Source organism: Hermetia illucens, chromosome 6, assembly GCF_905115235.1.
Source record: "Hermetia illucens chromosome 6, iHerIll2.2.curated.20191125, whole genome shotgun sequence".
Lineage (NCBI taxonomy): Eukaryota > Metazoa > Arthropoda > Insecta > Diptera > Stratiomyidae > Hermetia > Hermetia illucens.
In genome coordinates, this window is record NC_051854.1 from 8205655 (window position 1) to 8221379 (window position 15725).

The window sequence follows — 15725 nt, forward strand, 5'->3', positions numbered from 1 at the left end:
GAATAGAAATAAATAAAATCAATTCTAAATCTGAAAACTAAAGTAGATGCAGAAATAAAGCTAGTGGTCCTCCAAGATGTTGGATTACTACAAAAGGGTTAAAAAGCTAAAGCGGCAGTCCCTCCAATTGAATGGAAGAATGGAACCAGCTAATAAGCAATGGGAACTGCTCCCTCGTCCAACGTATTCTCTTACAAAATTACTTACCGAAATCCCGTCCTTGAAAACAAACAAAATTTATGAAGATTTGGGGGATCAGGTCAATGTGGTCTTCAATGGTAACTTGAAAACCTTTTGTTGAATTTCAATATTGGTTTGTCTAAAAAAACAGGGGCTGGTCGTGCATCAACCCAATAATAATATTCCGGAGCTACAATGACTATAATAAAGCCCATTAGCTCTGGACTGCCTCACTTAGTTGTAGTAACGCTTGAGGTGTTTTCAGTAAATAAAAATCCTAAACTTTCAAACTTTCAGGAACTACCTCTTCTGAGGCTTTCTTAAAGATTTTGATATCGTGGAAAATTTTGTCTTTCTAAAAAATGCTGAACTTTCGAAAAAATAAGCGGAAAAAATACTACTTCATATAATTTTGGTGCTGAATTTTTCACTTCTCACATAAAAAAATAGTCATATCTCATCTTATTTTAGATAAAGATGATCACAAAGATTTTGTTTTGCACCCCTTACTCCCTTTAGGAAAGATATGCCTTCCTAGCTCCAATATGCAAACTGGGGTGTCTGTGGAACATTAACTAACTGCTCAGACTGCGATAGATATATCTGAGTACTCTAGACCAAAGCGCATAAATCCGCGTTCAATTACTGATTAAATATCAATTCATAATTCGCATAATAAATAGAAACTTCAATTGTTCTGTTCTTTTAAATTCTGAGGCATGTCCCTCTCAACATTGCATGAACTTCAAGATTCCTTTAATTTCTCTACAGCAGCCTTTAGCCTTTCACGATCAATTCAGTCTGATAAAAGCCATCTGGTTTCGTATTGAATTTCTTAAATTTATTATTTTTCAATAAAGATAATATATAATAATAATGAATATAGGTCTTACGTCCAAGCTTAGCCTAATATAAATGTACACAGTTTTTGCTTCTTAACTCTTTATAGTTTCAAGATCTTCACTTTCTTGCACGCGTTACTAATAAATTTTTTCAGTTTTATTGACTTCTTTTCGTGAAAAAATATATATTTTCTCTGTGATTATTGTTTTTTTTTGTTATTTTCATCGTCTATTTAACAAATATTATCGTAGAGCGATAAATACACCCCAAACACAAATTATCTCTCGTCTCTGATCGATACAAAATGGTTGTTTAGGATTCGCACTTAAGATTTCATGAATTTTTCCTTTTTATAGTACAGAACGGGGTTCCCAAAAGTCGCTTAAATCAGTAACACTAGGTAAATTACAAACTACAATGATTAAGTGGATGATATATAGTTCCGTAGACTAATAGTAGCTTTAGGTTAGTTTGACTTTGTCATTCCTATACATTTTTACACATATGGGATTTGAGTTTTTGATTCGGATCGCATCTTCTCGAACTCTTGCAAGAAGACTAGTTAGCAATTTTTACAGTTGTTTAACATTAACTTAATCCTTAGCAGTTTAAGGGGGGTAGTAATGGAATCGTCGTCTATTCACTGTCACTGTTTCTACGTTTATACTCAGAGTCTACTTCTTAGGCCTAGAAAGCAACTGGATGTGTTTAACGGTAATAAAATATGCATTTGAATGGTCACTTTATCGAAGGAGGCGGTCGCGCCTGTCCTTCTAAAACATCAAATTATTATGTACATCAATTTACAACGGGCTTAGAGCTAAGTATTAGTATTGAAGTACTTTAAGGAGTTATCGTAACTTATGACTTACTTATCAAAGACAAACAGAAGAAATACGACCAGCGTTTCTAATGCAATATTGCAGTTTCATCTACTGATCTACTTTGCAAAACGAGAAAAACCCGCCGCTGCCGCCGACGCGGTGGCGACCAAACAACTCACCACACCCTCCTGACGCGCAGTGAAATATTTCTACAGAAAACATTCACGAGATTATATAAAATAAAATTATCAAATAAAACTATACGAAAAAGAAAACAAACGATCAATAGAATATTGTCAACAATCACTTTTCACATTAATCTTTTATCCTGTAGTTGGTTTCGTCATCATCAAGAGAAATCTAAATTTCAGCTCTTCCATAAATTTTCAATTTTTTTAGTATACTTGGCATTACCCATATCCTGGGAGTTTCTACTTCCTCAGCTCTTATCACACTATTGAATCCAATGATCACTGTTTACAGTCTAATCTTTCTTAAGTCATCTATCTTTCATCTTTCTTCTTGTGAAAAAAAAATCTTAGGAATCTTATCGTTTTGAGAAAACAACAAACTTAGAAATAACAGAAAGAAAAAAATTTAATATTTCTTTTTCTTCAACAGCAATAGCATCACAAATTTAAATATCGTTGGGACTTTTGATTTGATTTTTTTTTCCTTCCACCCACGACTGCTTGGCTAGGTGAAATGGTTTGTGTTTTTGGGAACCTATGCCCATTTGTCGTTTTCCGCTAGCGTTGGAATATGTGGTTGAAGCTTGAGATTTTGTGCTGTCGGATCGTAGTAGCCAGCTAGGTAGTAGGTGTCGTTGTTGTCGTAAATCGACTGGTATTGCTTGGGGTCCTGGCCGAATTTCGCGGTGTAGGCATCCAACGGGAGAACTTCACATTTATGTGATATCGTTTGAACGTCGTTCTCGTCCTCGTGGGGGGATTCAAATAGAGCACCCTGTGAAGAATGAAAAGTTGGTTATTTTCGTTATTTTACAAGTTGGTTTCAAATGTTAAAAAATATAAAGTTAAAAAGTGAAGCCATAGCACCCGTCTCTGGTCGACGCTTCTATTTTCCTATGGGACGTAATCACATCTATGTCGATTATTAGCTGTGAGCTAACTCTCGCAAGAACTGAAAGATAGAAAACTGGGTGCTCTCTTTACGTTAAATGTAAGCATTCCAGGCCGGAGGTAGTAAGCGTCGATGGCAGTACAGTCGGTGTCAGCCTTAGCTAGCGAGACGGCAGACCGACTAGTGATTTCCAGCCTGGAAACCATTGCCGTCGAAGTAAACATAGCGAGTATCAACCACAGTACTCCTAATCCGAAACTGTCGAATCCGGGGGAACAAGGGCCGACAAAAAAATCGGTACCTGGAGATCAGCGAAGAATTGGAGGACGCCTGGGGTCCTGCTCAAGAACCAGTACCAAAGGGCCGTCCATATTCTGAGCAAGATTGCAAAGAATAAGGAGGCCGGTGCTGTCGACGTGCGGGATGAAAAGGCCCCGCTGAATACCAAGTAATTGTCGAGAAATATAACAATAAACGGTTAGGAAACTAGCAGAAAGTGAAACCTGCCGCCTCGAAGCGCAATATATTCTCAGGATGAGTTCGAATAACTAACAAGATCAGCAGGGCGAATGGTGGAACAGAAATGACCGGGCGCGATGCGCGCATTACCCTTCACCGACGTGGCGAGTGTTCCTAGTAGTGCTAATGGAAAATGATTACGCCAGCGACAAACTGACGCCGAATGTAAGGAACAGTACTGAGGTCAGACTGTCGTAGATTGTCATTTCCGAACATCTCCCGCCGGCAAAGGAGAAAAGGAGGGTGCACCCAATGCTTTGATTCTTCCCAAGTGGTCTGTGAGTTCCACTTCATAGCATGCGAAGACCAATTCGCAAGAGACTTTCTCGGTTCTTGCTTCGCTACGACCAGCGTAGGAAGACGTAAACTATACAATTATCCTGTGGAGGCACAGGCTAATTAACACGGATTCATCCAAGCTCCGTACGGGAAAGAAAGAATATTGATGAGCACTGGGCCGCCACCTTTTGTCTCTGGTGCAGTTGAAATGGTCAGTCACGTCAAAAAGGACAAGACCTGGTTGACTGAGGAAACGTGGAGGGGGATCGATGAACGTAATGAGCAGAGAAGGTTTGTTGTGGGCTGTGAGCGGTAGGGAGTGCAACGCATTGAAGCTCCGTCATCGTGAAAAAGTAAGAGAAATTCAACGTAGTATTCGCCATAACAAAATGAATCCCACCATTGCGCTAAGCTTGCAAGTGCAAAAGTGTTTCGATGGTCCTTCTTATCCACGATAATGAGCACCACCATTCTAGATCGTATAGCATTATGTGAAGTTCCATCTCCATAGATGAGCAACTGTAACATGTGAATACCGACCGCTCCTCCAAACATAAGCGAAATTATCACTGCACTCAATGGAATGAAGCCGACTGCGCTCACCGAGGGACTATCAAAAGCAGAGCCCGGTATCACCAGTTCGTCAGCCCGCCGAATCCCTTTTATATTCCTATGATCGCTTTGAGCGTGCTGCCTAGACGATTAAGCGCCTCCCTGCATTGCCCAAACACCCTGGAGGAAGTCGCAATTGAATACAAAGCCTTAATGGTCTGCTGGCTTCCGGTCAGAATGACTATGTTACGGATGGGAGTCGGATTGTACCATTATCGACAAGCTTCCAACATCGCCATTATTTCCGCGTGAAATATACTGGCGAATCCGTAAAGATCGTACGACTCGGAAATCTCTACACCGAAAATACTGTGTCATAACATTGTAGCGCGTCGTCGGTCTTCCACTTTGCCCAGGTTGGAAAATCCACAACGGAATTCCTCTTGAAATTTGCCTTGCATGTGGCGAAATCCATATTTAATGCGGTGGTCTAGGAAGGAAAGTGTAGGGGTACATTGAGAGTATCTGGCGGGTACGACCGTAGAGGCTCAGTGGCATTTGCACATGCGATCCCTTGAATTCTATAAAGCTTGTTTCCATTGTACTGCTTATTCAGGGCCTGCCACCATACAATAGAACCGCACGTTAGGATGTTTACACATTCCATAAACCAACCAAGGACCGTTTTCGGTAGGAAAAAATGGTAACGATAGAGTTCGACCCTCAGCGAGGCGTGTTTAACGTTCCGCTACCTAGTCAACTTCGAAATTCACCGGCCACTAGCTTACGAATTTTTAAGTAATAATATTCACCGGGACGTAAGAATAGTCGCCAGATTCTTCCTTGTGATTACGATCATAAAGTTAGAATGAACTTGATAAACAAATTTTGCTGTTTGTTTCGATCACAGGACAGAGCCAATAACCTCAGACGTGACAGAAAACAACCTTGATTGGTCTGAGCGTAGTTAACTATTTTTTTTTGTTTGAGGATAAAGCGGCTCTGAGCCTAATGGCGGGCCGTACTTATTTCAGAGAAACAACTCACTCATCTTTCGCGGTGCACGGATGACTCTTTTTCTTGGGCGGACAGTCAATACTTCAAAATACGGCCCGCCAGGCGGCGGACCCAGGATCATTATATCCTCAAACAAAATAGCAGATGAAACTATATTCCAACTTTCTTGGTCATAGCAATCTTCATTGGCGTGTTATAGAAGGAAATCCTGGCCCGGGATGGAAATTATGCGGAAAATTGGAGCAGAAAGAAATCGTGCGATACTCCCTATTATTCCTCTGTTTCATTTATATTTCCGGATCTTCGAGATAACTCTGAGCCCAAGGGGAATCCTCCCTTTTCACAAGTCTACCGTCAGGCCTGAGACTGCCACCAGTCGCTACTTGAACCCGTTTGACTCAACGAAGCATTGATGATAGCGTTGGCTACCAGGACATTCGAGCATCTTTGATAATGAAGACACTGACAAATTGCTTGATCATACGCCTAGCTCCATTATGATAATAACTAAGCCATTCGTCCTCGGTTTTGATTGCAGGATTTCATTCAGTCGAGTAGTACCTTAGTTTGTTTCCTCAAAAACAGGGTCCTGAGTATCTTAACAGGATGATATTATTTTCCTCTAATTCGAATAAGAGTATGTTAATTAGCATTTCTTTGGTAAGGAAGAAGTGCTACCTTCAGTCACTGGCCAATTTATTAGATGCACTTTAAATTATTGATAATTGTGTGTGAAACGAAGGAATAGATGCGGTAGGAAACCCATTTTTACTACCAGGTCAGAAAGATTTCTGAGGAAAATTTGCCTAGAAAACAGATGTGCTCGGTAAGTTGATATTAAATGCATCATTTACTATGAAATGATGAAAGAACCGCCACCGATACTTAGGATATTTGCAGAATAGAACTCAGTTTTCGCGCCATCATCCTGAAGAAAAATTTAATCCTGGCTGCGTTGTTCAAAGTGTGAAGCACCCTACAAAGGTTATGATCGGGGCAGTCATCAGCGGCAAAAAGGTACTGGGCGTTTGTACGTGGTAAAAGGCATAATGAGGCAAAATCAGAATAAAGAAGTCTTGCAAACTCGGTTGGTTCCCCAGCTCAGAGAATGGTTTCCGAGTGAGGAGCCAGTCATTTCATGCAGGATGGGGCTCCCGGGTCAAACGGCGCAATCTGTGAAAAGTTATCTCCGAGAGCGAAATATGGCCGGGTAATAGCCCCGATATAAACCCAATTGAAAATTTGTGGGAGCTGAGCTGAGTGGCTAAGGAAGTGATCACAACCAAAACTTAGCTCCTAGAAAAAATTAACCTAAGCTATTATAGCGGCAAACGGTGGCTCAACCGAATATTAATATCTTCTGGCATACATTTCAACGTCCTCTAGCAGTTAATAAATACACATTTTTCTAAAAAGATGATGTTTTATTTTTGTTAACAATTAGGTAACTAAGTATATTATACATACACATTACATAAATGTGTCTATTAATAAATTCTAAAGCTGAAAAACACCCGGTAATTAAGGTTTAAGAGAATCTGCAGTGCTTCTAAGTAATATGGCCAAGGACTGTGTGTACCACCATCAACGGCATTCCATTCCCCGCTTCCTTGTTGAATCCAAAAAAAATCAGAAATTAGTCAATATCAAAAAACATTTCAAAATAACTACGAACAGCCACCCCCCGCCAGCATCGTGTTAAATTCCCAAAAAATGGTCGCTAGCAAAATTTCAATTTATTCGAGCAAAATACTAGGTCCCCAGAATTCGCAGGCAGGTCGCAAACAGGTCAACTGAAATGCTTGGCCTTTGTTTACATCCGCATTGTTTACTTTGGCTTTGTTTACATTGAGTTTGTTTACTATGATGAAGAACAAGACTTTGTTTACTTTTGAGGAACAAGACTTTGTTTACATTTACGTTGCCCATCCAAGGTACCTGAGCCAAGCTCTGAATGTCCAATTGCGGTAAACTGAAGCAGAACTGGCTAGACTGCTACCTTCCGATTGTTTACGTGTTTTTGCAATGAGACCATTCAAACATGTCTCCCTCGCCATTCGAAGATACCGGGCAGACCGACGGATTCGGTTCTCTGAAGTGTTAAACAGGACGTGCTTCACGTGGTCTCATTGCAAACATGTCCCTCTCCATTTGCCTATTCAATCCTTCTAACCATTTCCTTTCTTTATTTATTTACAGGCCCAAAACCGTGCCTCATGCGAACGTCGATTGCAGCTCCAAAAGGCGAGATTAATTCCGACAAATGTCCAGATCCAGATCAACAAAATTGTCGGATAATCTGTGCTGCCAGAGGATATAAGGAGAGCTTGCAGGACCTTCGAGATCGCGATGCTGAAGGCGCACCTGCTGCAGAGTTTGAACGTCACCACCCGCGAGTTGCTAAGCGTTTGCACCTAAATCCTTCATTTTGGGGCCACTCACAGTTTCTTCGTTGGACTCTGCTGCGGATCTGTCGGGAATTGTCCTTGGAAGACCTCGAAACTGCCCAGGGAAATAGTGCGTCCTATGATTGTGTTTTTTGTTAATATAAACAACCACTTTGCATTTGAAATGTTCATAAATATGTGTCGATATGTGTCCAATTCCTGTCAATAAACTTTCGTCCACACGTAATCTGATTTCTTTTTATTTAAATTGGGATAAAAACGCTTGAAATGCGTGGATCACTCGTCAGGAAGGTAAGCATTCCGCTATCACATCCGTACATCATCCCTTTCTCGTCTCCGCACGATGACTTTTTCAAAATGGCCAGAAAAGTCTTTGAAATCCAACAAACAACGTCCCCATCTGACCGGCCCGAGCAAATTTTGCTTGCGATCGAAATTTACGAAAATTCTGCCCAGAGTACTAGGCGACCAGAACCCGCAGCAGGTAAAATAGTTCGGCTCAAGTTGGACCGAGACGCTTTGTTTTGTAAACAAAATCTGTTTTGTTTACATTATTGGCTATTGAATTGTGAATTATATGGAGGGTAATGTTTACTCCATTTTTCCAAGATGGCTGAGCATCGCCCAATGAAATAAGATCAATTGGGGAAGGACTTCAAATGAAAAATATCTTTGTAAAACGCAATATCGTACATTCGAAAAAAGTAATTGGGTGAAGTGGAAAAAAAGGACACGCCACAATTACGAAAAAAGTAAAAAAAAACCGAGGAGAACTAAATAAAAAAAATGTTTGTCCAAAAATCTCCTTTGAAAATTCAAAGGAATTTACCATGGTGGCAGATCAATTAGTGGCCATCCAGGAAAAGACGAGAACGGGCTTGGGGATGTCCGCCAGAAAGGTGACAGAAGCCTTATTTTTACGGTGGGTGTTGAAGATCTTGCCGCGACCTTCGCTATCATCAGAGAGCAAAGGTAACACGCTACAATCAGCACCCCCTTGACTTGAGGACTAGGTTCGCGGTCTCCATATAGAGACATATCCTGCGCGAGCCCACCGGCGCTCCCGATGTAGTCACAATTAGGGGTATTTTTTTTGAGAAGATGGTAAATGAATTCGTTTACGGACAGAGTATTGAAGTCCCGCAACAGTATGCTGTCGGACTACTAACTAAACACCTCCCTGTCATCAGAGAACTAGCCTGGAACCGTTTAACACAATACTTCGGGATAGCCCTCTCGCTCCCCAGCTTTGGGAGCCGTCAAGTCAGGGAATCCCTGTCACCAACGGGAGGAGAGGAAAGGAGTTGTTAGTTTAGGCAACCTTTTGCCATCCGGTCCTTTCGCCGGTCGAGCTCAATCTTCTTTGCCCGAACATAAAGCGCAACACGACTCCAGCTACCAACGCTCTTCAATATCTCTCCGGACAATATTGTCTGAAGAGAGCTCCCCTGTGTCTGCATAAAGCTGCTGACGAAAGCCGTCCCACCATTCATTATCATCATCATCAACGGCGCAAGAATCGGTATCCGGTCTAGGCCTGCCATAATAACGAACTCCAGACATCCCGATTTTGCGCCGAGGTCCACCAATTCGATATCCCTAAAAGCTGTCTGGCGTCCTGACCTACGCCATCGCTCCATCTTAGGCAGGGTCTGCCTCGTCTTCTTTTTCTACCATAGATATTGCCCTTATAGACTTTCCGGGTGGGATCATCCTCATCCATACGGATTAAGTGACCCGCCCACCGAAACCTATTGAACCGAATTTTATCCACAACCGGACGGTCATGGTATCGCTCATAGATTTCGTCATTGTGTAGGCTACGGAATCGTCCATCCTCATGTAGGGGGCCAAAAATTCTTCGGAGGATTCTTCTCTCGAACGCGGCCAAGAGTTCAAACACACAACCAGGAGATCGCACCTTCCCAACCCTATGCAGGCAAGACCGAAAACCTCCACGCCCGCTTAGAAGTTGGATAAGGAAGTAATCAATTTCACCGTGCGTTCGGTTCAGCCACGGGTCTAAATTGCATCAGTCCATACCTCCACGCCATGGAGCAGAACCGACTGGGTTACTCCCATAAGAAAACGTCTCCTAGTAGATACAGGGCCCCAAATATTCGTCATTAGTCGACTCAAGGCCGAGACTGCAGTTGCAGCCCTGTCCGCTGCTGATTTGATTTGCTTGAAGAATACTTTCGATGGTTTTGACTCTATAGTCAACTCGCCGGGTTGGGATTCTCTTTCTGGTCAAGGTGACTACTTCGGTTTTTTCCAGTGCAAGGCTGAGACCATGAGCAGTCATCCATCCGCTTACCCGTCGCATCAATATGCCAAGTCTGCTTTGCGTCTGTTCAACGGTGCGTCCGGCAACAAGTGCGGCAACGTCATCTGCACAACTGCCCAGGTACGACTTTTTGGGCATATCGAGTCTCAGGAAACTATCGTAGGAAGCGTTCCAGAGGTCCGGCCCTAGGATGGATCCCTGTACTACTCCCGACGTGATTTCCATCTTCCTCTGCCGTCTAGCGTCACATAGAGCACGGAGCGGCCTTTCAGATAATCCCTCAATATCCGTAAGATATAGCTTGGCACGTGGAATGAGTTTTCTAATTTACTTAACATATGTGAGTTGAAAGCGTATGTGACATCAAGCGTTATGAGGAGCAATATCCAATAGGATCGGCAGCTATGTGAGTCAGCTCAATGAACCGTATCGACAACCTCCATAATAGCATTTACTGTGGATCTCCTTGTTCTGAACCCAAACTGCCTTGGAGATAAATCCCCGGCAACGCAGATCGCTTCAGCGAGTCGACTCCTGATGAGCTCCTGGAGCACTTTGCCGGCCGTGCCAAGCATACACAGCGGTCGGTATGCAGACGGGAGCTCCGGGTCTCCTTTGCCCTTGCTGATCAGCGCGAATCTGGCCACCTTCCAGCGAGAAGAAAAAATGCACTCCTTCAAGCTGGCGTTGAACGCTCCAAGCAGCAAGTCTGGCCGTTGGCGGAATACCAGTTTGTAAATTTCCGCCGCGATGCAATCAGGACCCGACGCCTTCTTGTTTTTCATAGTGACAATCGCTTCTTCGAGCTCTTTCATTGTGAAAAGGGGGAAATTCTCGCCGCTTTCCGTGTTATTGGCATCAACCCGTACAGGATATCTGGGGAATAATGTCCATACAAAGCCGCCCCTTCTGGTCGGTGTTTTGTTTCCCCAGAGTCCCGCATTTCCGGGTGAGAAGCTTATAGCCTAGTCCCCACGGGTCCTTATTCACCTCGTTGACCAGGTTCTTCCAGCCGCGAGCTTTGCTTTTATTTATCGCGCTGTGGAATCTCTTTTTAGCTGATTTATACTGTGCCTTTATGGCGCATGCCTCCTCATTCGCGTGTAAACGTTGTGCCAAACGGCAAAGCTTATAATACTCCCACCGTAGGTAGTCAATTTCTGCAGCTTGTCGCGACTGGGACGTGTCGTGTCGTGGACACCTCACACGCCGTCGTTATCAGATTCATCACTGAATTTACGACGGTGTCAGCTTCAACGCTACCTCACCCCGGAGCACCCTCCAGCCCGGCTCTGCCATGAAGCCAGGTCCCAGTTTCGATATTGCTCGCTGATTAGTACTAGATCAGCATTTACCTCCGCAGTGAACTGCGCTAGCAATTGGAGAGCGGTTGCATTCCGGTCCATGTTAATTTGTAAAATGTGGATCATGCCATTCACATCCTAGCCCTTTGCAGTTTTGCCCTAAAGATTGGACACCATCCCGAGCCCGCAGTTTGTGCAACGTTCTCACCAGATGCGCCACTACTAAGGAGGGCGAGTGCGAGTTTGTGGCCTCGCGCATTTACAGAGGTGGTATCTACCCGAGCATTGGTTATCTCTGGACATTCACGCTTTCTCGCCGCCTCCACTTCCACGTTTCATGTGAGGCAGTCAAGATACCGGATTTCAAGCGAGTACATAGGTTCTAGGCTACTAACTAGAGCCTTCTCCCCTAATAACCCCCTGACCGTTTCGCAGAACATACTCTTGCTAGTCGTCTTCGTGCTCAGTTCGATGAGGACTCCGCCATCTCTCGTTTTCCGTATGGAAGACACCTCTTTGGGTTTCATCCTCTACCGGATTTCATTAAGAACTTCCGCAAATGTCTTGTCTTCCGTCGGCTTAATGAGCAGAGCCGACAGTCTAGTCCTTCTTCGTTTCCTCGTCTTTTCTGATACTGGCTTCTGGTGTGCAGCCTCCTTGTGTTTGGAGAGACAGGTCTCTGACGGCGTAGTCAGTTGTTTCCTTTCATTCTTCTTCGCCTTACAGTGGGCGTAATTAGGGGTATTGGTCGGTACTTCCAAGCCCTCTCAAGAGCTCAGTAAGTATATGTATACTTGACCAAAAAAAAAGCCGCTTGAGAAAGCCAAGCCGATGCAAGAGGTGCAGTGCTACTATTACCAGAACTTCTTGCACCTTGCCCAGAATTGTTCCATTGTAGACAGGCGTTTCAAGTGCACAACAAGTAATATGTATAGGGACTGTCTAAGGCCTACAACAAAGATGCCATATTGTCGCCCAGACCAGATATCCTCCTATAAGGGGTTGCCAGGTCCCCAATCAGACGCGACCGCAGGTGATGAATAAGGCCATACCTATTGATGTGTAAATATGTGTTTATGCACTTTTCTTTTCTCACTGTGCATGGGCCAGAAAGTAAAACCAACATGGGCGAATTGAGAAGGAGTACCTCGAGCACCGGCGACTTTTGGTAGTGAGCTCCCGGCTGAAGCACGACTCTGCCAAAAACTCCAATTGCAAAGGCAAAGAATAATGGGCTGGAAAGAGGTAGCTGGCCAAAAAAGGCGTACTCGACACTCAACGCATCTGATCAAGAGGTACTCCAGCAGCAGCAAATAGATCCATTCAGGAGAAGCTCATCCATTTTACAATCTCCTTCAATACCGAAGACGGTAAAAGAGGAAGCTCATGGGAATAATCTGGCCAAGACTCACCGAGGACAAAGCCCTGACCCAGAACTACCTTGCATGCAACTTGGGGGTAAAGTAGTTGAATTGTATGCCTAAAGAGGGAATGCTGGCTAGCGAAATGAAACCAAAAGAAAATAAAAACGGTGGATGGACTAAGCTCGTTAACAACAAAAGAGGAATAAGAAACTAAAGGTGCGAATTCGCCCCGAGGCAATTGTAATCTCCAGCAAAGGAAATCTATCGTATGTGGACCAACGGTACGATACGGCTGAAATGTCAATCAAATCCGGAGACTCAGAGAGAGGATCTCATGTTTGAGCTGAAAAAATTAGAGAGAATGTCGCGACACGTTTCCAAAAACATAAGATCTATATTCCTTTCAAGGATCGCGATGAGGTAACATCTAGGAAAGAGATCTGCACTGCCTTCAAACAACAATTCAAGTTGGAGGGATTCGGGGAAGAATCTATCGTGAGCCTAAGAAAAGTCTATGAGGGTACTGAAACGGCCACATTGCGACTGCTAGTGGAGCCAGCAGAAGTTATTGGCCATGGGGAAGGTTCGGATTGGATGGGTTGTTTGCCGACTAAGAGAACAGATCGATCCAATCGATATCGAAGGTGATAGGAAAAAGGACATATTGCCAAGGAGTGCAATAGGGACCCCAAATGCATTTTGCGCGAAGGAAAAGAAGGACGAGATAACTAACATATGGCTGGAAGTGCTAAATGTCCGAAACTTAGGAAGGCGTTAACTGCAGTGAAAAAATGAAGCTAATACAAATACACCTAAATCATTGCAAGGTCGCGCAGGATTTACTTGCGCAGACTACTTACGAATCTGCGATGGAGATTACTATTATTAGTGAACCGTACAGAAACCTTGACCGTGGTGTATGGGTCACAGATTCGACTGGTGGAGCGGCGATATGGGCGTAGGGTCCTCAATCCATATAATATAGCGTGGATCATGCGGCTAGTAGCTTTGTATGTGGCAAAAATAACCGGTAGATTCGTATACGGCTCCTACGACGCACCGAGCCTCACACTGCCTGAGTTTGAAGACATGTAGAACGATCTTGTTCGCGGCAGTCCATCGAGTGGGGAAGCAAAGACACTAACGCAAGTGGACGATGCTTATTGAAAGCATTCGCCCAGTTGGATATAGTTCTGGCCAATGAAGGTAATATAAACACTTATTAGACAGTGGGATCTGGTTCAATTGTAGATGCGCTGGCCCGTGATATGACCTGACAAGTCAGCGAGGATTTCACGTGGAGCGATCACCAGGCAATTACCTTTCAACTAAAGACGGACCCAGGGCGGAACAACCGCACCCCGGAAGCCGAAATCCACAAGAACACAAAGATGGTCTGCAAAGCATATCTAAAGCATGTGACGCATCGATGCCTAAGAGATGCACATTCTCCACTAGAAGACCCAATTATTGGTGGAATAATGAACTTGCCAACCTTCGATCGATTTGCTCTGGAGCCAGACGAACGGGCAATATGTAGGATCGATCAAGGGCAAAAGGAGCATGCCTATAAGGAAGTCCGCAAGAACCTCAAGCTCGCCATCCAGCGGAGTAAGAGGGAACGTTTTAAGGAGCTCTGTCCGAAAGCGGACATAAATCCGTGGGGTAACGCCTATAAAATCCCAACAGGACGATTCAGAGGCCGTTCATCTCGGCAGATCACCTGCCCTATCCTGTTAAAAATTATCTAGGGATATTTCCCCAGCAAGACAACAGTCACAAGAGATGAGCTATGGAGATCTGCAGTCGAATAGATGATGGCACAACCCCGGGCCTGGGCGGCATACAGAATAAGGCGAGAGCCAAGGAGGCCTTTCAGATCGGCAGTATGGGTTCCGTAAAGCCAAATTGATCATTGATGCCATCAAAATGGTTACTGGCTTGGCCAAAAATGCATTTCACGGAAGGGGTTGTACCAGCAAATATTGCATGGCCGTGACCCTGGACGTGAGGAATGCATTCAACTCGGCTAATTGGAACCTTATACGAAAGTCTCCGGCGACGATTGGTGTTCCTCTCTCCCGCGCTGCTATTGTCGATAGCTACTTGCAAGAGCAGACACTATGATACAACACCGATGATGGACCAAAGGAATACATTGTCCCCGCGGCGCTGTACTGTGCCCACTGGAACATCATGTATAATGATGTATTTAACCTTCCGGTTCCGGAGGAGGCCACGGTGGTGGGTTGCGCTGCCGAAATTAGACTGGCTGTGGTCGCAAAACACCTCGAAGATGCTGAGTTGTACTCAAGCGAGGCAATCAGTGCTGTTAAGGCTTGGTCAGAGACTGCTGAACTGGCTATCGCGGAGGAAAAGACGGAAGCGGTCCTCATCATTAAGCGCCGCAAGAGAAATTACGCCTACATTAGAATTGGGAATCGTTTCATCGCTTACAAGCTGGCCATGAAATACTAGCAAATGAAGAAAGACGGAAAACCCAACTTTTAGCAACACATACAGCATACTTGCGAAAAAGCATCCACCACGAGTTTGGTTCCGGCAAGGATGATGCCGAACGTAGGAGGGCCGCGGCATAATTGCAGGCTGCTCATAGCCAGGGTGATGAATTATATCTTGCTATATGCAGTCCTAGTTTGGGGAAAAAGGGTACATGTTTTAGGCAATGCACATAAATTCAGTGCGGTCTACAGAAGAACAGCCTTAAGGGTGTGTTGCGTTCAGGACCGTCTCGGTTGATACAGCGTTCCTGATCTCGGGGATAATGCCGATTGACATCCTGGCACGTGAAATAATGAACATATACATATAACATCAGGTCCATCTTTTCTTTATCGCAGGTGAAAAAAACTGAAGGGGAGAGATCCATAAGCGATGCGACCAATCAGAAAAAGGGTCATTGGACTTACAGGTTGATCGCTTACATTGGGGGATGGCTGGAGAGAAAGCATGGAGAGATCAATTATATTCTCATTCTCATTGGCCATGGAGGATATCTGTACAGAGAAGCTCGAAATCGCCTGCATTTTGATTGAGTTCGGTTG

At 44.1% G+C, this 15725-nt stretch overlaps 1 protein-coding gene across 6 annotated transcripts in view; it reads right to left on the reverse strand.

Annotated features, from left to right (window-relative positions):
• Positions 1 to 999: 999 nt before the first annotated feature.
• LOC119659043 (protein winged eye) overlaps positions 1000 to 15725 on the reverse strand; it is a 303312-nt gene continuing 288586 nt past the window's right edge. For all 6 annotated transcript variants that reach the window (XM_038066946.1, XM_038066945.1, XM_038066948.1 and 3 more), the window contains one exon: positions 1000 to 2813. In XM_038066946.1, coding sequence (XP_037922874.1) covers positions 2574 to 2813 — 240 coding nt within the window. In that variant the 3' untranslated portion in view covers positions 1000 to 2573. The remainder of the gene's footprint in view (positions 2814 to 15725) is intronic.